Source organism: Parus major, chromosome 1 (genome assembly GCF_001522545.3).
Source record: "Parus major isolate Abel chromosome 1, Parus_major1.1, whole genome shotgun sequence".
NCBI lineage: Eukaryota > Metazoa > Chordata > Aves > Passeriformes > Paridae > Parus > Parus major.
This window is the reverse complement of record NC_031768.1, coordinates 51253063-51280525: the sequence shown is the minus strand read 5'-3', so window position 1 is coordinate 51280525 and position 27463 is coordinate 51253063. Positions and strand designations below refer to the sequence as shown.

At 35.0% G+C, this 27463-nt stretch overlaps 1 protein-coding gene across 1 annotated transcript in view; it reads right to left on the bottom strand.

The window, feature by feature from the left end:
* KLHL1 (kelch like family member 1) overlaps positions 1 to 27463 on the bottom strand; it is a 187537-nt gene that overhangs the window by 127985 nt on the left and 32089 nt on the right. The window contains exon 2 of the mRNA XM_015638910.2: positions 3877 to 4059. Coding sequence (XP_015494396.1) covers positions 3877 to 4059 — 183 coding nt within the window. The remainder of the gene's footprint in view (positions 1 to 3876; positions 4060 to 27463) is intronic.

Here is a 27463-nt window from a genome sequence, read left to right as displayed (position 1 = left end):
ACCCAGTGATCTCAGCTACTCTTCTTGCACATTTTCCTTCAAATCCTTTCACCACTTTGTATGCCCTCCTCTGGACACACTCCAACAGTGTGATGTCCTTGTGCTGTGGCTCCCAAAACTGCTCACAGTACTCAAGGTGAGATTGTACCAGTACAGAGCAGAGAGGGACAATTGCCCCTTGATGGGCTGGTGATGTTGTGCCAGGTGCACCCCAGGGCATAGCTGGCTCTTTGCTGCCAGGGCACTGCTGACTCATATTCAACTTGCCAGAAACCCCAAACCCTTGTGTCAAGATTATCAATCAAGCTTAATATTAAAAGCTTATCTAAATTGCCTTGCTGCTCCTCTGATAGCAGGATTTTTTGCTGCTGTTTTTCTTCCCAACCATATTACTTGAATGAATTATTTTTAAAATCACAAACAGTGGGTTGTGTTAAACAACTCTGTTCAGATGCAATGTTTGATATGGGAAGTTCCTCAAACCTTACAGATACATAGGGCTGCTGTACTGCTTTTACTCTGCATTTTCCACATGCATCTGTCACTGACTAGTGCCAGAAAACAAGTTTTCAGACTATATAATGTGCATTTTTCTTCTTTCATGCCCTGCTTCTAGACTTTTCTTCCTTCTCTGCTTGGCTCTCCTTTCTTTTCTACCTGGTTCTTTATTCTTTCATCTTGCCTTTCAGCTAAACTTTCTCTATTTATTTTTCCTCATTCTACTGATACTTTTTTTTTTTAATTTTTTGTCTCTATAGTAGCACCCAAAATGCATTGAAAAAGTTGTTACCACTCAGAGCACCTAAACAGACAACGCTAACTGCATTTTATTGGAGTTTTATTAAATTTATCTTCACGTGTTATTTAAATACTTGTAGAAAGATTTGAGCAAACTTACTTTTGTTTGTATTTCTTTGTTTTGTAAATTCTTGGTAATTTTCCAATAGTTCTGTACTACCTTTTCTGCCATGGTGAGAGTTCCCTGTGACCCTTTTCTTGAGTATTGGAAAGAAAACAAACTTTTAAGAGAAAAGAGAAAATAAAAACTTGGATTTCTCATTATACACTCAACTAGGCTTGACTGTATTATAACAACAACAAAAGAAGGTTTCTTGGTTTCTCAACAAGTGCAATGAAGTCAGAACTGTAAGCTGAGGATGTAACTCCCCTTCTATATCTTTCATTGCATTTTCTGTTTTATTGAATCCAGTCTCTGTTATATGGGAGTGTTTTGTTTTAATTGGATAGGGGTAGATGAATTTTAGCCTTGTATCACATTTGTTCTGGTTTTGCTTCCCTTCAGCATAGAGTTCCTACATTGTTTTCTGCAGAATTACTAATCAAAATGTCTTAAACTACATTTTAGACATGCTCTAACATTTATGTAGTCCTAGACTGAAATTTTAATGAACTCTCCAGCACAAATTTCTGTCTGTCTGTCTGTCTGTCTGTCTATCTATCTATCATCATTTGCAGTGACTTTAGCTCTTTTCTTCATAGCATTTTTGATGTTTCTTCAGCAGCTGTAGAATACAGAATTTCAAGTACGGTATCTAAAACCAGTGCAATTCATGTAAGTTACCTTCACTTAAAACAACTAAATCATTGATGGTAAACACATATTCTTAATTCCATGTTGACCCATGTGATTATTGCTTCATTAACAATTTTCACTTGCCCTGGAAACAACTGGTGCTCTGATCATGCTACTACAGTTCATTACAGAACAATATTTACTTCCCAAATACACAACAGGAGTACATGGAAAATAAAACCAGAGATGAACGACATGGGAGAAATATAGAAACTTTGTGTCAACATAAAAAAACCCCAAAAACGTAATTAGAGAGGCCTAAAGATCAGATACAGATGAAGACAGTAAGGGATTTCATAGTAAAGAAGGGTTTCTGTAAATACCTTGGAAGCAAATACAAAACTTCGAAAAATTTTGTGCACTGCTCAAAAAAGCTTTATTTGTCTCAGTTTGTTGTTTTTTTTTTAATAGTATGGTGTGTTTTGAGGACAAGTTTAAGGTGTAATATTGGAGGAAGCTCAAAAATGTTACTATAAGGCCACTCTGTCCTATCTGCAATGTATCATGATAATTGCAGGAGGTTTCTAAAGACTGGAAAAGTAAATTTCCATGTCAAACCCTAAGAAGAAAGATCTGGGCACATAGAGGCTTGTTTGCCTCACCAAGATCATGGAGCAAATTTGCCTGGATGACAGGTCCTGGATCACTACAGACAGTGAGGATAATAAAAATTGGAACAGGCTAACAGGAGAGGAATGTCCACAAGAGATGATATTTAAAAACTAACTGTGTACGACCTCAATGGTCTAACCTTTCAGCTGACCCTGCTTTGAGCAGGGAGAGTTGAATCTGTAATTTCTAGGATTGTAATGACTACAGTAAAATAAACAGGTTGCCATGCTTGTCTAGCCACAGCTGTCTAAACCAACATAGAATAAAAACTATTAAAACATTTCCAGTTATTTGAGATTTTGACTTTTGACTGTAGACCACAGAGAAGTAGAAAATTAAATGTAAAGGTGTCCAAAGGCTTTTAGAAAATCTAAATAAGATTATAGGTATTATTTCATGGTTAGTCTTCTTATTAGGGCATGTTTCCAGAGCAGGAAAGATTTATATATACTGTAGAATTGAAATTACAAATGTGAAATTACGTTTACTACTAAAAGGTGCGCATGCAAATAGGAACAGCTGTATTAAAAATGGTAGGGGAACTTAAATATACTAATTTAAAAACCCCATGGTTTAAATATTTTAATGAAGGTTCTGTCTGGTTTTACTACTTAGCATTTGGACAATAACTTTGGCTCTGCAGTCTTGTATATTGCATCTTTTTTCTTTTACTTACTGTTATAGGAGTTGGAATATAGACTATCCAGCTTCTTTGTTAAACAGGAATAGTTTCTGTGTCCTTAGTCACTCAGGGCAAAAGAAACTTTTTAAGGTCCAAATTGCTAAGATGCCCTTGGAGTATTCCTCTGCACCAGGAAGTTAATTTATGAGTTCAGAAATGCACTGGCTGTTTTTTCTTATTTCCTGCTGGGGAACCATAATCCTACTCTGAATTTAGTATCTCACCAGAGAAATCAAGACACAAGCAGGGAATAGATTACCCTTGGTTTGCAGTCTTATGCAGAGTTCGGATGCAAAAATACTTGTTCACCTGGAAATTCTGAATTATTCTCTGTATTTTAATCTAAAATCTAAGATATTTTCATGCATTAAATGAAAATCTATTTCTGAGACCAAAATCTCAATGAAGAATAACTATTTTAAGCTCTAATTGTTATCCAATACCAAGTATAGTTTCAAAACTACTGGCTACTTTAATATCAGACAACCTTCCAGAATTTTAGAAATTATAAAGTAATTATAATTTTTGTCCCAATAATTATAAGTAAAGATGAAAATATTTAGTTCATTGAAAGGCACAAGTCACAGGAAGAAAGTGTTCAGTATTCTACTGTAAGTGTCTGAGAGACTTTGTACAAAAGACTTATCAGAGGATCAGGATCTTAAGCTAGAAAAGATGCTGTGTTCAGTGTAGCTATATAGAATCTCATTTCAGAAATTTCCATTCTCTTCACATACGAACAGCATCACAGCAAGGAGACTTGTTAGTCACACTTACCATCAGTTTGCTAGTTGAGTGCTACTTGAACTTTGGAAATCTGTGCGAAGACCTTCAAAGCCCCAACCTTCAAACCTTTTTCAGCCACTTACACTTGTGTTTAAAGCAAAAGGAAAGAATCATAAGGGGCAACAAGAAACACTGTTTTAAGAAATACACATACCCAAAACATTTACTTTTGTAATTTCAATATTTGACGCCTATCTCCTACCTATGTGCAGGTATCTTGCGATCCCCAGCAATCAGGATAACATCACAGAGCTGCTGCTGTTTCAGGTAGCTCTCCATTTTCCTGAAGGTTTGCTCTGCGTGGTGAACAGCCTGATAGAATTCCTCGGAGCTGCACGAATCCATGTCACAGTGGGGTGGCAAGGGGTGGCTGGCTCCTGACAGTCTGTAAACCACAAGAGAAACTCCATGTTGGTAAGATGTGACCAAGTGTTGACTCCATCGCAGCTTCTAGAATCTGATACAAGTAAATCAATACTTTCTTTCTCTGTTCTTATCACTGTAAGTACAAGATAGAAAAATCTTACTGCATTGGGAGAGAAAAGGAAAAAACAGGCCTATCTTTCCACTGATTGTGAGAACCTACTCTAGTTCATTTTCTCAAATTCACATTCATTTTACACCCTTTGGGAAAGAAAAATAAAACTCTAACTGCCTTAATTTTTAATGAACTCTGATATTTTCACAATGCAAAATTATATACCTATTTTTTATCCAAAAGATTTATTAATAAAAACTGAATTTAGCCTGCAAAGATAATGATGTCAATATTAAAAATAAATGAATAAATAAATAAATAGGAGAAAAATACTGGGTTTTTGGGTTTTTTCATCATATAGCCATTTATTCCTAGTTTGAAGTTACTCAGTTCAGTGTTGCAGTGGAAAATCAGACAAAGTGTCAGGAAGTCCTTGAGGAAACTAGGAAACTATGGTAGAATTTCTAAATAGTTCTCAACACAGATGATACCCTCTTCTTTTACAAGTATCTAATGAGATGGATTCAAATGAAAGCCCTAAGATTATATATATGACTTGCAGTGCTGAAAATCAAGGATTTCACAGATGATGCCATTTCAGTTTTTCTTCAACTAGATACATACAAAGGAGTTTACATAATCAATAGAAAAGCAAGAGAAGACATAACTTAGTCCTGCATATGAAATATTATAAATTAATTCAAACCAATCTCATTCTGTATATTCTATGGAAATATAAATATTAAGGAGCACATAAGAAATGTTTTTAATTTACAGTAATAATACAACAGTTTCTTTATACAATGTTTGAATTCAGTAGGTATTACATTCAAAAAATTATATTGAAAGACGTGTCCTAAAATAAGCAGTCTACATTACTGGTGCTGGGAAGAAAATTGAAAAGTGCATAAACATACTAATTCTTAAAAATCAGAATGAAGTGCAGTTATGAAATAAAAATAACAAAAAAAAAAAGACCCAAACCAAATTCTTGAGATATGCTAAGGATTTGCTTCTGAATTATGTTTTATGAATTATGTCCGAAAGCGTTCCACATAGTCTCCTACAGTCACTGTAGGCTCAGCATGTTTAAGGAGGAAGGGCTGGTCCATCTTTGTGTCACAGGAATCACTGGGCTTTCACTCCTATAAAGCAGCTGGAGCCCTGCATAATTGAAAGTGACATGCAGATAATTTATCAGGAAACCAATGCAGCTACTTCTGCATCTCACCACCCCAACACCTACTCTGTGCCATGTACAGGTACTAACTTAACAAAATGAGTTATCATTTAAAATTATGTAACTTCACTTCAACTTCTTTTAAAATAAGTAAATTCACTTTTGTAACATTAAGTTGGATAGAGAAAAATTATCAGTTGGTTTAAATTAATTGATATTGTTATTTTTATGCTACAAAGGTAACAACATGTGTCAGCCTTTCTATAGGAAACTGAACTGGCAAAATGTTATTAAAAATTATTCCTCTACAGAACAGTTATGAGTTGGTGATTTAGAAAGAAACATTTGCTTAATTCTGTTATAGCTAATCTTGTTATATTGTCAAGTACCTCATGCCAGATATTTCCTCCTGGATAAAACAAACACATTCATTCCATGTGTGACATAATTTGCTTTTATGTTCCTATCTAATCTGGACTCAAACCATGTTGATCATAAATCCAAGTTTATTTTCACATCTTTGGTTGATCAACAGATGCTTTCCCATACAATTCTGATGATTGAGCTAAGCTCATTAGAATGGGCAGTGGGCAGATATTTCAGCTTTTTTCCATTTCACTTTGATTGTAGCCATACACAAATTTCTTTAGTTTTATTGCTGGAGAATTAGAATGTCAAGTAATTTACAAGAAATAAATTAATGCCTAATAAATGAGTTTTATAGGTTCAAACAGACACATTTCTTCTTCTCCTCTGAGAAACTTAGAACAGCAGTTCTGAGAAATGAAAGCAAGAGGAATGAGAAGATCTGAATGGGTTCATACTGTTTGTTAGTTCAGAAGGTAGGTCTAGGTCAGCTTACATTTGAATAGATAGCATACTAGTCCCAAATCTTTCTTGCTATTCAAAAAGCTGTCTTTTCCAGGTCATAAAAAGAGAAGTACCCTGATTGAATTTATGCTGGTCCTGTGCAGTAAGATTAGACTGTAATAAGCCTAGTCTATTTTGTTCTAGTATTGCTAGGAAGTCTTTGCCACAAATTTAGCTCTCTTTCTTGCTAGCCATTTATAAGTAAGATTTTCTACACTCTCAGTATATCTGTAACTTAGAAAGTCAGTAGATGTCTGCTTAAAAACAAGCCACCAAAAAACAAGTGTATTTTAAATATTATAATGAAAAATAGCAAGCAATAAGCTTAGTAGAAGACAATAAGGTAATCTTTTATTTATTTTCTAAGAAAGCACAGATAAAAAGCCTGTTACTTATCCTATTTAGGATCTATCTCTATTTCATTACAAATACTCTGTCTGCAAAATCAATCCTTTAAATTCAGATAGCAACTTGTTAAAGTAGAAATTAGTTAAAGCAAATATCATTTATTACCAATTACCAGTTTGTGAAAGGTATATATAGGTACTCAGGGCCAATTAGCAATATTAAAATCACATTTTCTCTTTGCATATGTTGCTCTTGTTTAGGTGCAAGCAAATCGAACCACAAATGGAGTGAGAAGCTTTTTAATTGCATTCAGCAGCAACTCCAACACAAATTTGACTGAAAATTCCCTGAGTCTTTCAAAACCCTTTTTATCATTTGTGTACCTCAAAATCCTGTAATCAGTGAACTGGACAGACTCCAGGTGCAATTTTTCCATAATCTTCCTCAGCTGGCAAGTGCAAAGCCTGAACTCAGTGTGGAAATTTAAAACATTTGGGAGTTGTCCAGACTAAAACATTTTAAATTACTTAGTTAATAGCACAGAAATAAGGAAATCAAAGTGTTCTCAGGATTACAGCAATGCTACTGAAGGGTGATACTGCAGAATGAGGATATTAAAAGGCTCACAAAAATTATCAACATTGCAAATAACCAATAATCTTAAAAGATTTTTTTATGAAATGGCAATCTAGAGAGCATACTGCATAATAAAAAAAAAAAAAAGGAAAAAATCCACCTTAGCAAATTTGTACACACTATTTTCAGTGCTAAGAACAGCATCCCGCTCTTACTTAAAAGACAAATCATTAAAGAGCTCAAAGCTATTAAGAAAAATCCAGTCTTTGAGCCACCACAGCTCTTAAAATAGTGTAAATAAAAATAAAAACCTAGAGAATCTGAAACATCAGACTCCACAATGCTCCTCTTTTACTAGGAAAAAACCCACTGATTTGGAGAATAATAGAGAAATGAAAACCTTTAGCTTACAGTAATGTTTTCAAGGAATTAAAGAGCACACAGCTTTGGCTACCTTTCTTGTTAAGTAATTAGTAAAACCAGTAGTTAAACAATATTCTGAAAAAAGGAATAAAAAAAATAAGTACTTTGAAATAGAGAATTCCTATGACTTGAAATGATACCACATTTCTCTGTGTAAACAGAAGGTTAGATTTAGAAATGTTTCCATTTTGAAAATTATATTCATAGAGGTTCAGAAAACAACAGATTCTTATCACTGTGTATAGCAGAAAACTTTACAGAATTCTCAGGTATTTTAAATGCTTAATTTGAATACATTTATTCTTCATTCCACTGAAGGCCCTGGCCCCAAATAAAGAACACTTTAACCAGAAAATGTCATATAATTTCATTGTTACTGGAATATTAAATCTTGGTGTATTTAACATGCTTTTTTCAGTTTTCATTAATTCAGGATTGATCACCCAAACCTATCCAAAACCTTTTCAATTTAATTTAGTGTATATTATTGGGTGCATATCCAAATACATAGTCGAGAAACAAAGTAGATCTAGTTCTTCAGTGAAAGAAACATTGCTTTGCTATTTATAACTTGCAAAGCCAGAAGTATTCCATATGTAAGAGTGAAAAAAAAATCTTCACACAATTCATTCTCTAAAAATTACTTATTGAATGCTTAGAAATCAATAGCCTGTGGAATTGCACCATCTAAGATGGACTGTCAGAAGTCATGGCTCTCATTAGTGATCACTTGCAAAAAGGCAAGGGGGAATTTTATAAAGACTTTAAACAGTTTTTTTACTGCAACAACAAGGCTAAAGTTCTGTTTGTGAACAAAAGCTATGCTTTTCATTCTGCTACCAGAAATCCTATGTGCAACTACAGGCTCTGCCCAGAGTTTCAGCAGGTAAAAGTGCCAAATAAAAAAATAATCAGAATATCAAACAGGGCTTTTTAATTTTACCAGATTCACTCAGAGATGTATGGCTGCTGACTCAGAGATCCCTTTTATATGTAAAATTTAAAGAAATAAATAACTGAACAATTCAGTGCATATTATAAACTTATTCTATAGATAGATCTGTGTAATGTATACTTTATAATGGTGTCTCCTCCTAAAGGCAATTTGTCAATCAAGATACTTGTAACTCATTCTTTGAACACCATAAGGCAAAATACAGTCATAGGACATCTGTTTGCCCAGCAAAAATACCGCTGGATCCTCTACTGTTCTGTATTTCTGTACATCTTAAGAGCATTACCAGTCACAAGAAACAAAATACTAGCTATCAGCCTATTGTGTGATCTCAGACACATTGTTTGAGGAGCTCTTTGGAAACACAGAAAGGACAATGAGAAGAGACTATTGTACCACAGCAAACTGCTTCTATAGAGAAGAAATAGTTCCCTTGCTTAGGAGCTGTATTGGGTTTGTGTAGCCAGGTTTTGCTAGTAGGGGTGGAGGTGGGATACAGGAGTGGCTTCTGTGAGGAGCTGCTAGAATTTCCTCCATGTCCAGCAAAGCCAGTTCCAGGAAGCTTTAAGATGGACATGCAGGTGGCCAAGGCTGGGCAAATCAGAAACAGCAGTAACACCACCATTTAGTGGAGAAGGAGGGGCAGAAGGTGCTCCAGGCACTGGTGCTGAGATTCTCCTGCAGTCCCTGGTACAGCTCATGGCAAGCCAGCTGTGCCCCTGCAGCCCATGGAGGATCACAGGGATGCAGAGCTCCACCCCACCACAGCAGGTGGATGCCTGAGAGGAGGCTGTGACCTTGTGGGAGCTCCGTGCTGCACTAGGACACTGGCAGGGACCTGCAGGCCTGTGGAGAGATGAGCCCAGGCTGGAGCAGACTTTCTTTCAGACTTTGTGACCCTCTGGGGGACCCACACTGGAGCAGCCTATGCCTGAAGGACTGCAGCCTGTGGAAGAGTGACCTGCTTGCAGCAGTTCATGAAGAACTGCTGCCCATGGGATGAACTTATGTTGGAGAATTTCACGGAGAACTCTCTCTGGGGAAAAGGAGAATGAGTTCAAAACACTCTCAGATTTTTTTTTCTTATCTATGATCCTTCACCAGGTAATGACCTAACCTAAGCTACAAGCATAGACCTCTCTATTGCCAGTGGTAATAACCCAACACATAAAAATTCCATAGACTCCTGAAATACCAGGGTTTTTTAGATTTCAGTTCTTGTTAAAATGTCTTATTTTTGCCTTTATTGTTGTAAAAAAAGTAAAAAAAAATTAACTTAATGAACAATTACTAAAAAATTCATTATTCTGAAAGCAATTACTTACAGAATCCAGTAACACTGGTGACAAGTGCTTTAGCTTCCCTCAGTCTTCCCTCATTTTTTCCAGAATTTATTACTTTTATTGATGAAATGAGTTTGTTCCATGTCCTATGCCCTAGGAACCACTTAAACAGTTAGGATGTTTGGTTCATTCTTTAAGTACTCTATTGATCTTTTATCTCTTTGTACTTTCTCACCTTTTATCCTCTGCAGTCTTCTAAACAACTACTTCAAGCTTCCTATTTCCTCTCCTCTTTCTCCACAGTCCAGTGCCCAATGTTAAAAATAGCGTAAGCTTCTGCTCACCTCTACTAGTACTCCTACAAATACTGTGCTCTACTTTCTGTCAGTATTACTTTCAGCATCTCTCTCCACTACTTAGAGCTCCCAGTGATTTAGATTCCATGGATGAACAACTAAATGGGCTCAGCAGCCCAGCACAGCTTAGACTGATATTCAAAAAATGGAATTTCCAAATAAAGGTTGAGAGTGAGCATCAACAACTATCAACAGAATGATTTCAAACTTTGGAAAAAAAAAAATTAAAATATAACAATATAATACTTGCAGAAAAAATAAGTATACGTGAAGTTTAAAGTTTGTTGGCTCAGTGGTTTTTAATTTAAATCAAAGGTTGGGCAGTTGGGATGGTGGGTTTTTTTTCCTCAATAGACAGAAAAATGACACATTGTAATGCTTTTATTTGACAAGATTAAAAAAGTTTCACTTTGATATTGTTTTACATTACAACTATAAACTGTCTTCAAAGACATACCAAAATACTTATCTCATAACGATAGCTTTTATCAATTTTATTCACTTATGAATTTTTTGTGAAGATGTAATACATAAAAATATTCTGATACTGAAATTTCCAACTGAAAATTTACTATCTGTAATAGGTCTGTGCCATTAATGGGCATGTTTACTTTCCAACTTATGTATTCTGAGAGGGAATAAGAAAGATAGCCCAGACAGAAATTGTGCCATTACTGAGAAAATATCCATTTTATATAACCCTTCTAGTCAAAAATGTTGGTAGCAACTGTTTTGCACAAGTTATGCAAAATTCCCCAAAGCATGCTTTTAGTAAAGAGCAAGTCTTTGGAACTGACTTAATTTAGTTTCACATATGATAATTGATTCAATTTGGTCTTTTAAGACAAGTTTTGTATTTTGGAGTGGGTTTTTGTTTACTTTGTTTATGTGTGTGTTTTTGCTTTAATTCAGAATTTTAGATCTCGTTTTAACAGCTTTTGAGACACCTAATGTATGACTCCAGAGATCACTCAAAAATCACCATCACAGGCAAAACACAGTCAGCTTGGTGAAATTAATTTAATTTACTAACAATCAGAAGAGGAGGATAATGAGAAATAAAACATGTCTTAAAACACCTTCTCCAAAAACTCCCCTCTGCTGGGCTCTACTTTACTCAGAATTTCTCTCTCTTGTCCCCCTCAGAAGCACAGGGAGATGGAGAAGGGGGGTTTGCCAATCCTTCCTCTTCAGGGTGAGGACTCCTTACACTCTTGCCCTGCTCCAGTGTGGATCGCTTCCATAGGGTGCAGACCTTCAAGAACTTTCAGCATGGGACCCCTAGGTCACAAGTCATACCAGGAAATCTGCTCCAGTGTGGGTTCCTCCCTCAATGGGTGCACAGGTCCTGCCAGGAGCCTGCTTCAGTGCCAGCTTCCCACAGGGTCTTTCAGACATGCACCTGCTCCAGCCTGAGGTCCTCCATGGGCAGCAGGAGGATCTCTGCTGCATCATGAACATCCAAGGGCTGCAGGGGCACAGCTGCCTCTGCACCCCAGGTTGCAGGGGAATCTCAGCTCCAGAGCCTGGAGCACCTCCTCCCACACCTGCACTGACCTTGGTATCTGCAGGGCTGTTTCTCTCACATGTTCTCACTTTTTGTTTTTCCCTGAAAATCCAAAATCTCTAAATCATGACTAAACAATGATAAATACAAATAAAAATGAAGCTAGGTGGTTTTTTTTTCCTGACTGATAGCTGAGTTGCCCCATAGCATCTAAGACACAGAACATTGTGTTCTGTTTTCTTGTATTCTGCACAGTATCCACTGATCAAAGGAGTATTTTATTTTTCTTTAATACTTTTTCAAATCTACTCATTTCTTCTTACAGTGTTTTTGAAATGTGACTAAGATCTCGTAGTGTTTCTCTCACCATGTAAAAGCACAACAATTTACTGCAGTGTAGTAAATCCTAAAATCATTCTCATCCTTTCTGAAACTCATTTCAACAAAAAGATGATAATTTTATAAACCCTGTTTCAATTTCCAAGAACTTCCTAAAATCCAGAGAAAACTGTTGAAGGAAAGCTGATATTTTTAAGGTTCATCATACTGGTCATGCCAGGCACCTCACAGCTGTAGTAATAATGGTACCACTACAAACCTCTGTCACAAGTTAGCACCCATCAGACTTCCTTGACAAATTAGACTTTCTGCCCCCCATCCCCATATCTTTGACCTATTCTGCCTCTTAAATAGTTTTGCTATGCATTAGAAAAAGGTGCTGGTTGGACTGCTCTCTCCCACACACAGCTAATGTGCATCCACTGCTTTTTCAGCTTCGCATGCCCCAATAGAGGGAGCAGTTTGTTCCAGCTGTTCCTGGAAAACCGATGATTAATTGAGTTCTCCTAGTTACACATAGTCATACTTTAATGATTTGGACACATACTGATATATTTTACATAGTCACAGAGACAACTTTTTATTATACTGGACCTTGTTGTATGAATTTATTAAACAAAGAGCCTCCAACTATAAAAGCCCTGCAAACATATACTAGGTGCATATAAACCTACACTATTGGAAAGTTACAGGTCTGTACTACTAATGGGGACATTTACTTTCCAACTTATGTATTCTGAGAGGGAAAATGAAAGATAGCCTAGGCAGAAATGATGCCATTACTGAGAAAATATCAATTTTATATAAACCTTCCAGTTGAAAAAGTTTTTAGAAACTGTTTTGCTCACGCTATTCAAAATTCCCCAAAGCATGTTTTTAGTAAAATGCAAATTTAGTAAAAAGCAAGTTGCTTCCTGAGACAACCTGTTCTTCCTGAAAGCACAATAGAAAAAAAAAGTCACAGGAAATCTCAATTTTTAAATACACACACTGTTGGAGGACAACCAAGAAGCACAACCACTTCTCCTTAAGCTGTTAACAGTAATATTTCTCTATTTCTAGTTCAAGACTCAAGCAAGCCTGCTTCAGTAGAGTACAACCCAGCTGCTCTGCTTTCCTTCCCTCTTTCCTATTACTATCATAGCAGTAGATAAAATTCCTGCTTAAAGGAATTGCTTTAGGGCAGGAATAAGCTTCTCTTAGAAGTAAGGTTCCTTCTTTAGATAGGCATTATTTCTCCATTCTTCCCCAGTCCCATCAAAATCATTGCCCTCATTCACCATGTTCAGTTAATGAAGATTTTGACTCTCAGTTCGAATAATATACAAAACTGTGCCAACTGCAAAAAATGAAATCCCTTATATTTGTGAAACCATTTGCTTCTCATTAAAACAAAACAAAATAAAACGCCCAAAAGTCGATTTATTGTCTTCCAAGCCTCTTACGCTCTTACGGCAAATAAATACATAAAACAGGAAAGTGTCCTGCATTCATCACAGGCATCAAGTAGTCATAATTAATTCACTGTCCACTCATATTTTAATTACCCAGTTGGTAATACAATAGGGATATACCAGATCTATTAGGAAGACAGGCTGACACCATAAAACTTTTTTAACACTCTGGTTAAATATTTTCTAGCATTTTATGATTCCCCGTTTCTACCAAACAAAAGTTGAATGAAAAGGATTCTTAGGACTCAGAAATTTAAAACTTAATTTAACCTAACCTCATCTTCCCTACAGAAGCAGAAGTCCTCCCAGTGGGAGTTATCATGTGGGAAATCTGAGACAAAGTGTAAAGACTGTTGTACAGGAGGCTAATATTACTGGCCTGAGCAGTTCAATGCAAGAGGCTGGAGATGTATTTCCCTGTCTTCTTGCAGAAGCAAAGTGCTCACAATGGCTATTCATTCCTCTGCCTGACAAGCAGAAGAAGAAAACCAAGCAGTAGATGCCATAGTGAAAATGAGAGAAATTCCTTCTCCTTTCTTAATAGCTCAAGAAATTAATGGAAATGTATTGGGTACCACTGAGCACTATCAGCTGAACAATGCTAGTGAAAACACAGGCTTCACGCTCTCACAAAGCACAGACTTTCAGTTTCCTACATGCCTTATTCTTAATGAATCTTATTCCAGATGAGCCTTTGTGGTTTGCTTAAGTGGTCAAACATAGCAAAACAAAGTAGTTCTATATAATTTAAATATCATCACCCAGCATTTATGCATATATTTCCAAAGAGAATAAATTTTTACAAACATACACACTAAAAATTGGACATTCAGAAATTGAAGAAGCCAGCACAACACACAGGAGAGTCTTCTAATATACTATGGAGGAAAACTGCCATATCTTTCAGGCAGCTCTGGCTATAATTCCATTAACAGCTGCTATCAGTAGAGTGTAATTCTTCAAGAACTGCCACTTTAAAACTTCATAAAATCAGTGGCCAGTGCCACTGACATAGAAGCTCTCTTTTATCCCATGCTACTCAGAATAATGCAACTTCAGATTATAAAAGAGCAGTGCTGGATTTACTAGCAAGACACCTAAGAGCTGCTTTTGCTCCTCTGTAACAGTGCCCTATTTTCTGAATGGATGGCCTGCGTTATGTCTAAGAGAGATGCTTGTGTCATGTGTTAACTATCTTGTCATGATGAATGGCCATATCTATATGGATAAACTAAGTAAATTAGGTGACACAGTCATTCAGTGAGTGCACAAATACATACTAGGATGCAGATCTCTTTTTTATAAAGGGACATTTTCTTCCAGCATTTAATTTGTGACATGGGGAGTTTATATAAACATAAGTTATATATGTGAGTGATGGCAATGGCATTCAGAAAAGGATAGGCAAGTATTTTATGAATATTGAGCTTAGTATACATATCAATAAAGTTTCACTGTGCTACTATATTATGTGCTGATATTCCACAGCATAGGTAGCATGTCAGAGCTTAAAGCACATTATGACTGCGATGGTAATCATGTCAAACAGCACTGGAAGCTGAATCTTTAAAATTCTCCGATTAAAATGCTAGTTCAGTTAAGTGCTGCACTTGGTGAGGTGGGAGATCACAACACACATGTGTGCATAAGCTGCCCTTCAGTAAACTGTATGAATGATTCAGCCCATGTCCTGCTGCAAGTTAAGCTTTTATGGAGCTGCACAGCATTCAGCAGAAAGCAGCACACAATCGCTTTTTGCTATTTGTTACAGATCTATCAAGTGTCATGTATCTTTTGGTGACTCTCAGAATTTCACAGCACCTGTAAATCAGTGAGAAATATATGTCTAGAATACAGAAATAAATTGTAGGTGATTTTGCCCTGCTGTTTTGAAGTGTCAGTATATTTTTTTGCTAATCCTGAAAACAGCAATTAAAATTGACAATTTGGTGAATCCTGTCTAAGACAAATTTGATGGTTTCAGTTTCTACACTGCAGGATCACTACAACACAGAGAATTTAACTTGCAAGCAATTAAAGTCTACATATTTCATAATAGCTACCACTCATTAACCCAGCGCAAACCCAAGCTGTGTTCTTCATCCTATGATCAATATGAAAAAGGTCTAATGAATTTTTCATATGCATGCATGGTAGCACAAACACCTAGCCATTAACATTGCTTTTGTCTACCATAATATTTGCAAAATTTCTATCTAGAAAGGCTGAAATCAGGCACTAAGAGCGGTATGCTAGACTGAATCAAGTAAAAAGGTAAGTACAGACAAATCCACATTAAATACTGCCCTTAATTTGCAAACTTGTAGGTATGAAACCTCCAGTCAAAACCTCAATATTATGAACAGCTACAGAGAGCTACAGAGCAGCCTGTGGCATAATTAATGCTTACCTCATGGAACTGAAAAAAAAAACAAAACAAAAAACCAACATTTTTTTCCACATTATTGATTGTGATTTGGTCTTTTTAATCCAAAGTGTGACACAAATATAAAAATAAGACCTGGATTTTTTTTCCCATTAAAGCAAAGGTATTTCTTTCCACCCCTCTGCCTTTTGCTTAATTTTTCTTGAAAGATGAAGTAGCTGAAATACTTTTACTCACTCCTTCACAGATCAGTCTGTAAAATCCAAAGTAAGACCTTTCCCTGGAGAAGGAATCAAGAGCAGAACATTAGTACTCTGACCACAGAATTAACTGCAAATAGCACAAAGAAGCCAGACCTCTGTGATCAGGCATTTTGCACATTTTTTCTCACATCTTTAGAGAGATACAGATGTGAGAGAGTAGTGCCTGCTAGTCTGAGACAGGTGGAGGTACTTCCAGAGAAATAAACATGAAAAAAAAAAGCAAGATATAAAGAAAGGTATATATTTATTTTTTTTTTACCTGCCCTAAATTAGCTAGTTTATGAGGACTCTAAGTGTGATGGCTTTTATGGATCTCCATTTTGTGGTACTTAGCTTTTTGCATTAAACATTTAAGGAACCTGAGAATCTTTTTTCATCATGGGTACTCATTCTTATGCATTTCAGTACTTAACATTGCAGCAACAGTCTCCTTTGGAAGCTGAGCTCCAGTGACAAAAAGAATGTCTAGATTTCCGAACAACTACATTTCTACCTACATTCTATATAATGCAACACCGGTGTATGCGAAGAGGAGTGTCCAAGAGTATTTTGTAACAACACTGATTGCTGCTTATGCATCCCATTTTTTTTCTTAGGCTATTACATCACAACAATTGTTTTGAGGCAATTCTCTTTCTAGTTCCCACTTTAGATAGAGAACAAGAGAAACAAACTGCAGGTCATTCACATAGAGATAAAACCTATTCACACTTTTGCATTTCTTGATGACTGGACATAAAAGAAATTATGTAAATTCTGTTACCGTCTCAGAACAGTTTTAAAGCATGATAGCAACGATTATTTGGCTATATTTTACCTTTAAGCCATAAGGAATATTCATGAACTTGTCAAATGTTTTAAAAATATCCACTTCTATTACAAAATACATAATCACTTAACTTCTCAGGTCTACAGAATAGTAAGCATTCACTTCCAACTAGCTTCAGTGAACCCCACACCATTTCAAAATTAAGAACTACTGAATAGAATAAGATTTATTTTAATCAGACTCATTATAAACCAGGCTAATTTATACTGTTACTGTTCGCGTCTCAAAAAATGCCTGCCTAGTCAAGTCTCAAGACTACTTGAATTTTTTCTTGCATATACTTGCTTTCTGAATATGTGCTTTCAATAGTCAATCTAATTTCAGTGCATATGAAATAATTTGCAGAGCCCTCCATTCCTTATCTGAATCAACCTCTGTCTACATAAAGTAGTGTGGCTGTGAATTATAGTACTATTCAAATAGTAGTAAAGACCTGTGACTGATACTTTCTTTATATTTATTTCTTTAACTTTGGAACAAAAATAAAATTCTAGTTCTTCAAAAAGTATACTTCAAAAGACAAAAAATTAAAGTTCATATAATTCATTAAGAAAATATTTTAAAATTTTACATCTTTAAGAACCCCTGCAACTATCATAAAGCTATCAAACTATTATAAAACTATCAAGCTCTGATTGCCAAAGTCAAATTCAGAATAATTTCTCAAATTTCTTAGATCACTCATGAATAAACTAAATGGTTTTATTAGGGGTTATTAATTTAACATAATTAACGTGATATACATCTGACCCAGTATCTCTGGAAACACACTTAAAAATGACCACTGATTGTAGAATAAAACCCTACTTAGTTCTATAGTTATACAACCTAATTAAAGAAAAATATCTGAAATTGTGCAATAATATCTTAGAATTATAACCCATGAATTGTCTCTTCATCACAATACTAGGAATTAAAATACATTGCGTTAATAATATTGTATTATAACAATGTTATGTTATAAATGTTAAAATGTTATAAAATATAGCAGTGCATTTGAATATTGTAACTTATTAATCTTTCTTGAGCAATCTAATATTCAGTAGAAACGGGAAGATTAACGTAAAGCAGAAAACAGAAACATACTTCTAATCAACCCACTTTAAAAATATCTGTAACACTGATTGTCTGCACCCAAGATTAGAAATAAAGATTTTCACTGATTTTCATTCTTTGGATGAAATGCAAATACAATAGAACACATCTGAGTGCCTGAATAAATAAATTAATTAATAAATAAAGTCAGCTTTATTGGCAAATAAAGTTGTCCATTTTAAAGGCAACTTAAATTATTTTTTAAACTAGAAAGTATCTAGACACTACCTGAATTGAGTAATAAATGGAATTTTAAAGGTTGTTTAGATGAAAATAATCCTACTTAGACAAACTAGGTTCTAAGAATATATGTAGTGCTGTTCCTCCACATGATTCAGAAGGTATAGAAAGCACTGCCTACTCCAAAGAGCATGTTTCTTATGTCTTAGACTTGAGAAAGCTACTACCAATATCCCTCTGGGATTAAACAGACAAAGATCATGAATAATGTTATTAAGTAGGTACCACAGTCTTTTAGATTCCTATTTGGAACAGCTTTTTTACTACATCAGTTCAAATGGAAGTTATGTGTGTCTATACACACACACACAGACATATATATAGTCTTCACCTGTGTTTTCTAGTACACCTTCAAAATTGTCAAATCAAATAAAATCAAAACTAAAAAAATTACAACAAACAAATTAAATATCTAAAAGGTGAAAAGTTGTTGCACAAAGATATAGAGAATTACATAACATTTGCTTTTTTAATATATCAAATTCAGTAATCTATAGAACAGCAATACAGAGGATCATCTAAGATTCTTCTAAAACACTTCAAATCCAGTCAAGCTACAGACATACTAATATAATAAGGCTGAATTTATTACAATTCATTTGCATTGGTGCAATAAAACCAATCTTATTTCATGTAGGGTATCTCTGAGAAGCCTTTTAGTTTTTAAGGTTATTGGAACAGTTCACTTCTTTTTTCAAATTGGAATAGCTCTAGGGCAATCTCATGTCAGCATAAGGGACATGGTGGGTTTATCTGCTAAGGGTTTGTTGCTGCATTACAAAATTTTTGCTACCAGAGCATTCCTCTAGATCAGAAGTCTGAGGGGGAGGGAAGAAGTAAATTAACAGGAAATCCTGCCCATAGGTTAAAAAATTAAATAAAATGTAAAAAGAAAATTAAAGAATGAGAACAAAACCCCCAACTACAAGTAACTGATCACATCTGAAACATTTCAAATAGCTCTATGATTTGTACAGACTGTCTGGTCCTGTGCACTGCCCTGGCAGGTTCATTATTTATTCAATTCAACAGCTAATATTCATTAGCTATAGAAAGCATTATCCACTGCCATATCCATTTATTTACTTGAGATTATTTTGCTGAAAAGCCATTTCCAGTCATGACTGAATGTTGCCATATTTTTGGCAGCTGTAAGACAAAAGACAAGGCACTAATGCTGTAATTACTAGCCTATCTCTAAGAATGATTATAGATATGACAATTTTTCACTATTGAAACTGATGCCTGGGATGAGCAGTTTACAAAATGCATAGCTAAAGAGCCCTAATTGTGGAATTTCACTTCATTTAGTCATCACTTAAAAATCCAACTTGTATGAAAAGGTTTTATAAGTGGAACACATCAAACTAACACATGCTTAAGGGCAGAATGTGACAACTCGGCAACGTTACAGCTCAGTCTCTTGGCCAGAGATGTCTGTAGGCTAGGAGAACTTTGTTGACAGCTTTCTTCCTGAATCTGAGCAACTTGCATTCACAAACTTAGTAGACAAATCAATTCCTGCAAACATGACCCACGTTTCATTAGGAGTGCTGTAAGACAAACACAAAGGTTTCTGCCAATCTTCTTATTCCAAAGATAAATTGTCTACCACTTTACACTATGCAATATTTTCCTTCAACGAGAAGTAATGTTAACTGTAATTGCTTTAACAATAATTGCTTGATTATGCATTTCTTTCATGGCTTGTCAAAATACACTGACATTTACAATTAAAAGTCAAGAAACTTTACTCCACATCAGTAAATTCACAACTAGACATGGGGATTTTATTTTTATTTTTTTAGTGGAGAGGACCTTTAACTTCTCACTAATGAAAGATTAAGGCAGCACATCTGTATTATTATGCCTGTTATGGTGGAGTACAATTTCTTTATTTCCAAATTATTTTGATAGTCCTCATATTCATTAGCATCACGTTTTAATAGCCAGAAACTAAAACAAGAGTTGCTATTAAACAGAGCAACAAACCAATTTATCTTCTCTGTAGACTGTCTGACCATAATATAGCAGTTACTAATAAATATTTGTTGGAAAATTACAATCATTGCATACTATATATCATAAAATTAGGTACAATTGTGTATGAGACTGACTCTTATTAATGAAACACACCTACTAATGATTTTGATGTCTGCCAAGATTTGCCATGATGTCAAATTCAATTTAAAATATTGACGTGTGCATGCCCACTAATTTTTGGGCTTCTCAGCTGCTGTATTTGGGCATCTGTCAAGGATACATTATGCTATTGGCAGGTACAGATTTCAAGATTCATATTTCATTGAAGCTTTTCCAGTGTGCCTGACATGATCTTTTTTTCTCACTGTCAAAAAGAGTAATTCATTTGTCCTATAATTATATGAAATCTCTCAATCATAACATGAAATTGTGACAGATTGTAAAATATTAGTCATTCTTTCTGGACAGACCTTTCTGATTTAAAACACCACCACTGACAAGACATCAACAGAAGTTATTTCAAAGGTACATATAATGCTGTGGGAAAAAAACCAAATCAACAGAAACAACCCTTTAAGTTTTCTTCCAAAACTGTGCTTATTCAAGATTATTCTACTTGTGCATGTCTGGACATATCTCATCCCTAAAATATCACCAGAACAGCTAAACACTGAAAAAGCCTAACTTCCAATCATTATGCTTGCCATTATATGCTGTCTCTGTAACAAATTTCTTGAAATGACATTTCATTATCACTTTTCTTGCTTTCAGAATAGTATGCTCACCTTCCTTAAGAAATTCATGATGGCTTTATCATTACGGGTTTAATTTAATGCAAATTTATTACTAAATGATGTATGTGCATGGCTAGCACAAGTACATAATTAAAAATGTCATGCACAATATCATTCTATTTACAATAAAAGACACTAAAAGATTATTGGTTTGGGTTTTATTTGTTCACTTCTTTTTTCTTGAGAGTATATTTTCTGATTATTTAAAAATCAGTTGTAATAGAAATTAAGAAAAATCAATTTAGTACATAATTTTGCAAGCATGTCATTTCAAAAATATTTAAGAAATCATTTAATACATTAGTTTATTTAGTGAGTTGATTATACATGACGGAACTCCTAATTCTGTGGAAAACCTTCTGCACAATTGTTGAAATGCAAAATAAGTTTAGTTTAAACACTGAACTCAAAAATATATCTATTCTATGTTCTTGTGTTACAAATCACAAATTGTGTGTTACACATCACAAATTTACCTTAATACTTAAATGCTTTCACTGAAGTGTTTGTCAATTCTAATGCAGTGCTGTTACATTTAGGATACACCTGCAATATCTGAAAACACTTTGGTTCTAATAGAAATTCTTAATGGTGGAATGCACGCTGCTGTGTCACCATGAGCTCACTCCCCACCCCACCCTGCTCCCCAGTGGGATGGGGAGGACAATCAGAAAAAGGTAAAACACGTGGGTTGAGATAAGAACAGTTTGTTAATTGCAATTAAAATATTATTATCATTAATTACAACATAGTCACCAAAGGAAAAGAGAGAGTGTAATAAAACCCAGGAGAAAGAAATTACGCACAATGCAGATTCTGGATGTCTCCAGGAGCCAAAATCAGACACTCCAGCAGCCCAGTTTCTGTCACCTGGATATACCAAGGTCAAAGGCTACTCCACTTGCTGGTACAGACCCCCTCATTCTGTCTCTCACACCACAAAGAAACTTGATTTTGTTCACTAATTCAAAGTGTTTTAATGTAATACACATCAAAAAGTTATGGAAAAAATAAGTCAACTGCAATTAGTGGAAAAAGGACCACAAGATTGCTTCTCCCTCAGGCAAAAATGCAGCAATCCTCAGGCTAAGCAAGATTTCCTCACATGAGCATCACATAAGGCTCCTCAAGCAGTAGAGGAAAAGATATACAAATATAGCATTAACACTTTTCCTACAGTCCTTTGGTGGCATCTTGGAGGCACAGAAACTGGAGGCTACATTTTCTTAAAAGAAAAGTAAAAACCTAGCCTTTTACCTTTCATTTTCCACACTCCAGAAAAACTATCGAATGGAGAGAGGGAACAGACCATTCAGGCATCTGACATGCCAGAACATTTTCTCTTCTGGATTTTCCTTTGACTTTAATCTATTAGGCATTTATATATTTAGATATTTTTCTGCATGATACATTTTGTATGAGTTTTCATACTTATGTATATATGTGTATGTATGCATATATGAACAAACATACATGCACACAGACACACGTACACAATTCACTCAGCAAGAGTTTTGGCATATTGCATTTAGTTTTCCATTTAACACAAAAAAACACACAAAAAAATCAATGCAATTCAAAAGAAGGAATGAAAGCAAAACTGTATCAAGCACTGTTAGTAGTAGTAGTGAGCTACACATGCAGGAGGAATTCAATAAGGTCAGTGATCATCCGTGAAGTTTCAAATGGTTCACTGTGAAGTTCATCTATTTCACATGAATTTTGCACAATAATTATGACCACAGCTGTCAGATTAGAGAATGGCTTTTTGGCCTCCTACAGCCTGGATAGCTGTAATTAGTTATTCTTAACAATGGTTTGAAAGGGGAAAATCCAAAACTTCCAAGGATGCATGGTGACCTGAGACTCAAAACTAGAGCCAATATAGCCTTCCCATCAAGTTCTATTATGCTGCCTAAAAGGATACTAATTCACAGATGAAATGTGTTATACAAAATGACCCCTAATGAACTTAACAGCTGTTTGTTGCCATGCCCTGTCAATGGCTGAAACAAATATAAATTTACCCTTTCCTTTACTCCTGGAAATACTGTCTCAGCAGTGATCTGCCTCTGATATAAATTTTGCAAATGTGTGTAACAAGGCTGGCTGATTGACCTGTAAAACCAGAGATCTAGCAGATTTTTAAGAACCAAGACAGTAAATACTGCAACTTCACATCAGTTCATCCTTGACTGACCAAAGAGGGCTAAGCTGGTAAGAAAATAATACCAGGTAAAATCTGCCGCAGGGTGAACAAAATCCAAAAGCTAAAGTAGAGTTCATTACACTCATAGATATAATGAGATGCCTAACAGTACGCCTATTACTTCCAGAAATGAAACTAATAAGTGCACCTACAGGTAGAGTTGTAGAAGACAGAAAAGCTTGTTTGTTTCATAACAGTTAAGATAATTAGGCTGGAACACCTAATTGAGCCAGCAGGGAATATCAGTGAAAGAAAAGCAATTGAATTTCCTTATGCTGTAGGTTTGGAAAAGACTGTCAGAGAGCTTAAGAGAGACTCCCTCACGACTCCAGACTAGCATAAATATAAAACAGAGATGAAGAGACACATACTCATTCTGGACTTACTAATCATAGAATCACTTAAGTTGGAAAAGACCTTTAACATCATTGAGTCTAACTGCTAGGAGTAACAGTCTGTAATGGCTCTGAGTAAGAGGAATCTCCTCAGACAGAAGGGGATCTGGGTCTTACACCCAGAACCCTGGGTTCTGTGGCTGTCCAGCTCAGGAAAGCTTCTTGTTCATGTCATTACACACTATTCTGAGCTGGAAGCCCTCTCTAGACAACACTGACCGATGGCATTGACTATGTTACATCATGTAAATGAAACATGTTATTTATGGCTCTAGAGAAAATCACATAGAAGGAATTTCAGTTAGGAAATTTATATGTTCTTAACCTTGAAATACAGTATTACACATAAGTGATATTGCATCTATTCTGAACAGAAATGCAACAGCCTCTCTTCTGTGGAATGATATTATACTACTGTTCATTCATAGTCCTTCCACTTTATACATGGACAAAAAGCCAAAAGCCTATTTCACTGTATTTCACACTACTTTTGATAACTATACATTTCCAAACCACAGTCACTTGAAATTGAGTCACCAGAAATTCTGCTTCTTAAACATGAAATTGTTAATACACTGCATTTTCACAACTCTAACTTTATAATCTGTCTTGAGATTTTTAATGCATACAATGCCAAGTTTAATGTTGGCTGAGTAAAAAAAAATAATTACAATAATATGTCATTTGGGATGCTTCATTTCAAGACCAAGGACCAGAAACAATGTAATTTCCCCAGCCTCCCCACACTACTTTTAAGCTTTGTAGAAATAAAGATTTAAGTGATGACTTGACTGAGTTATTCCCCCCAAGCTTTTAACTTTAGTACATACATTTTATGTACATTGTTTAGATACATATTCTAAAGGCCTCTAACTGACATTCATAATCTCTGAAAGCTCTTTAAGCTGTTCTGTACCATCTTGTCAATAGCAAACACATTTTTAAAGGAAACAATTAATCAAACTCCTTTTACGAATGTTGGAAAGACACATTTATTGTTTAATATACTGCACACATTTAAATATACTTTAATCCTTCTAATCATAATCACTTTTTTCCCAATCCTTTATCTTCAAGGGATACCATATGGAATACCATAGATACGTCTTTAGTATTCACTTTTCAGTTCAACTGAATCACATCACAATTTTTCCCCTTTCTTTAAAATCTCTTCACATAACTTGCTTACTACTTAGAATTAACCATTTCAAAACCTTAAGATTCTTTGGCAGAATGTGACTAATTAAAGTTCTGTTTTAATACATAAGTGGATACTCTAAACAGACAATCATGCTTTGGCATAAATGTTGAATGGCATGGCTTAGAAGCTGTATCTCCTCTCTTCATGCTCTTTATGCATGTCTGGTATTTTGCTTTTATGAAGAACTCTTGTTTAGATCAAGAAATACTGCACTTTGGAGAAAGTGAGTTTTGAGCAGTGCTCTCCATTGTCAAATACCAGTTTTGTAAACCAAAATAATAAATCAAAATCGCCCCCATTTTTTTGTTTNTGGCCTCCTAAAGCCTGGATAGCTGTAATTAGTTATTCTTAACAATGGTTTGAAAGGGGAAAATCCAAAACTTCCAAGGATGCATGGTGACCTGACTGCATTGTTAAGCTGCATCATCTGCCTATTAAATTCCAGTTACAGTTCAAGATGGTACTATGGGTCTCAAGGATTTTATGGTTAAGACATTAGTTTTCAGAAGAGACCAGCAATCCACTGTACATCAGTTCAGCCAAGCTCAGTTAATAAACTCATGGCAGCATTACCTACCATCTCTACATCTACATCTCATCATCTACCAATCCATTATCTTGATTGGATTTTATGTCAAGCTATTCTCTACCAGAGATTTTGGCTAACCTGTTATTGGAAAATTAAAAAACTCAGTTACTTACAATGCTTTTTCATATGTGATACATTTAGAAAAGGAGTAAGCATGCAAGCAACTGACTGCTTTAGTTTTCTTACATTCAAACCCAAAATGGATTAAAAGGTTAACACTAATGTAGCACATCATGACTTTATATGACCCTTCATACTAATTCACCAATTTAGTATTTCCATTAAATTCAAATATAATGTATATATAGTCTGCACATTCAAAATCATTGTTCTTAAAAAAATGCTGTCATCATTAACTGTATTTTAGTAATGGAGAAGTTCTGTCATTAACATATGAAATGGTACTCCCAAAACTCCACTAACTGGCCAAGAAAAAATGAAGCAATAAATGCCAGAATTAATCAGAATAATGTTTGTAGTTCAGCAAAATGTTGTGTTTTCTGTAAATAATGTAATGTAGGCAACCAAATGTAATAAACATCAATAGCTGCACCCATATTAGTACACAAAACCTATCAGAAACTGTACCTTTCAATAGCTGAAACACAGACTCATACAATTACTTAGCTTGGAACAGACACTTCAGATTGAGTAGGTTTCTTTGTGTTCCGTCATGGCTTCAGATGAGAAGCAACAAGGTTTAGTATTTTGACAGTGGGATGGATTATATTTTGAAAGTTCTTGGAGGATTTTTTACAGAAAGAAAAAGGATTTGTCTCAATTGTCATGTCCTGTATTCTTGAAAGCCTTGCTTGTTCAAACATACCAGCAGATTATTCTGAGCTAAAGACAAACCAGCCTCAAAGCCCACAAGCAACCACACCAACTTAAGTACATTGAACCAAAGAGCCAATTTAAAGAACAATAGCATAAAGAACATATGGAAAACAACATTTAAAAATCAAAGCATTTAAATCGCATGACAACACTTTGATTAATGTAGTTAAGTAAAAATAGCCATACACATGAATGTTCACACTTCTTTACAAGCACACTGTCATTCTTCACCCAGAAAGCCTCTCCAAGGCTTTTCTCTTTTCCATAGGGGAAAAGAGAATGCTAGTTATTAGCAAAGGGAAAGGAAGGACTCATAACTTCTCAGAACATATAACATTAATCCTCCTAGTAAGGTCTTCCTTTACAGTCCAACATGCACTTTTCACTGTCAATGCTTACTCATTAGCACAGGTACGTTTTACATCTAGATTTGTGGAATAATTTAAAATGGGCAGACAAAGAAGAGATTTTTGAATAATTGTAATAGCAACACAAAAAAAAATTGCTACATGTCAGAGCTGCAAATGTAGTAGGATAACTTCTGGGTACATAAAGTTTTATGCTACTATGAAGTGAATTTTACTTTTAAAATTAATTTACTTTGTATCCTTGGAAAAGGATTTTACTTGATTTTAAAAGGATGATACAGTTACTTAATCTATTTAAAGGTTTTGGCATGAGAAAATAATTATACACCAAACATTTCTACTCTCAGACAAAATGGATATGCATTTAAATGCTGGTAACTTTTATAATAAAAATTTAATTGGAAACACAAGCTACTGTTGTTAAGGAAAAAAAAAAAGCAATTAAAAAATTCAAATGCAACCTAATCCTTATCCTTCCCAGTTAAAAATAAACTAACCCCAAACCTGCCTATCATTAAAATGTTCTCATTGTCCTAACAATGTTTTGATACCATACACATATTAATCATGGTATAGATACCTAACCATCAAGTATTCTACTCTTGTAACCAAATGAAACAGAAGAGCACATTTATATCATGTTTTAAGATAAACTTTGCACCTTAATTCAATTCCAGTTCTCACTGATAAATTATTAACTCCAAAATATTTTACCCTAGAGCTTTAAATCCTTTAAACCTGAGACTCAAAACTAGAGCCAATATAGCCTTCCCATCAAGTTCTATTATGCTGCCTAAAAGGATACTAATTCACAGATGAAATGTGTTATAC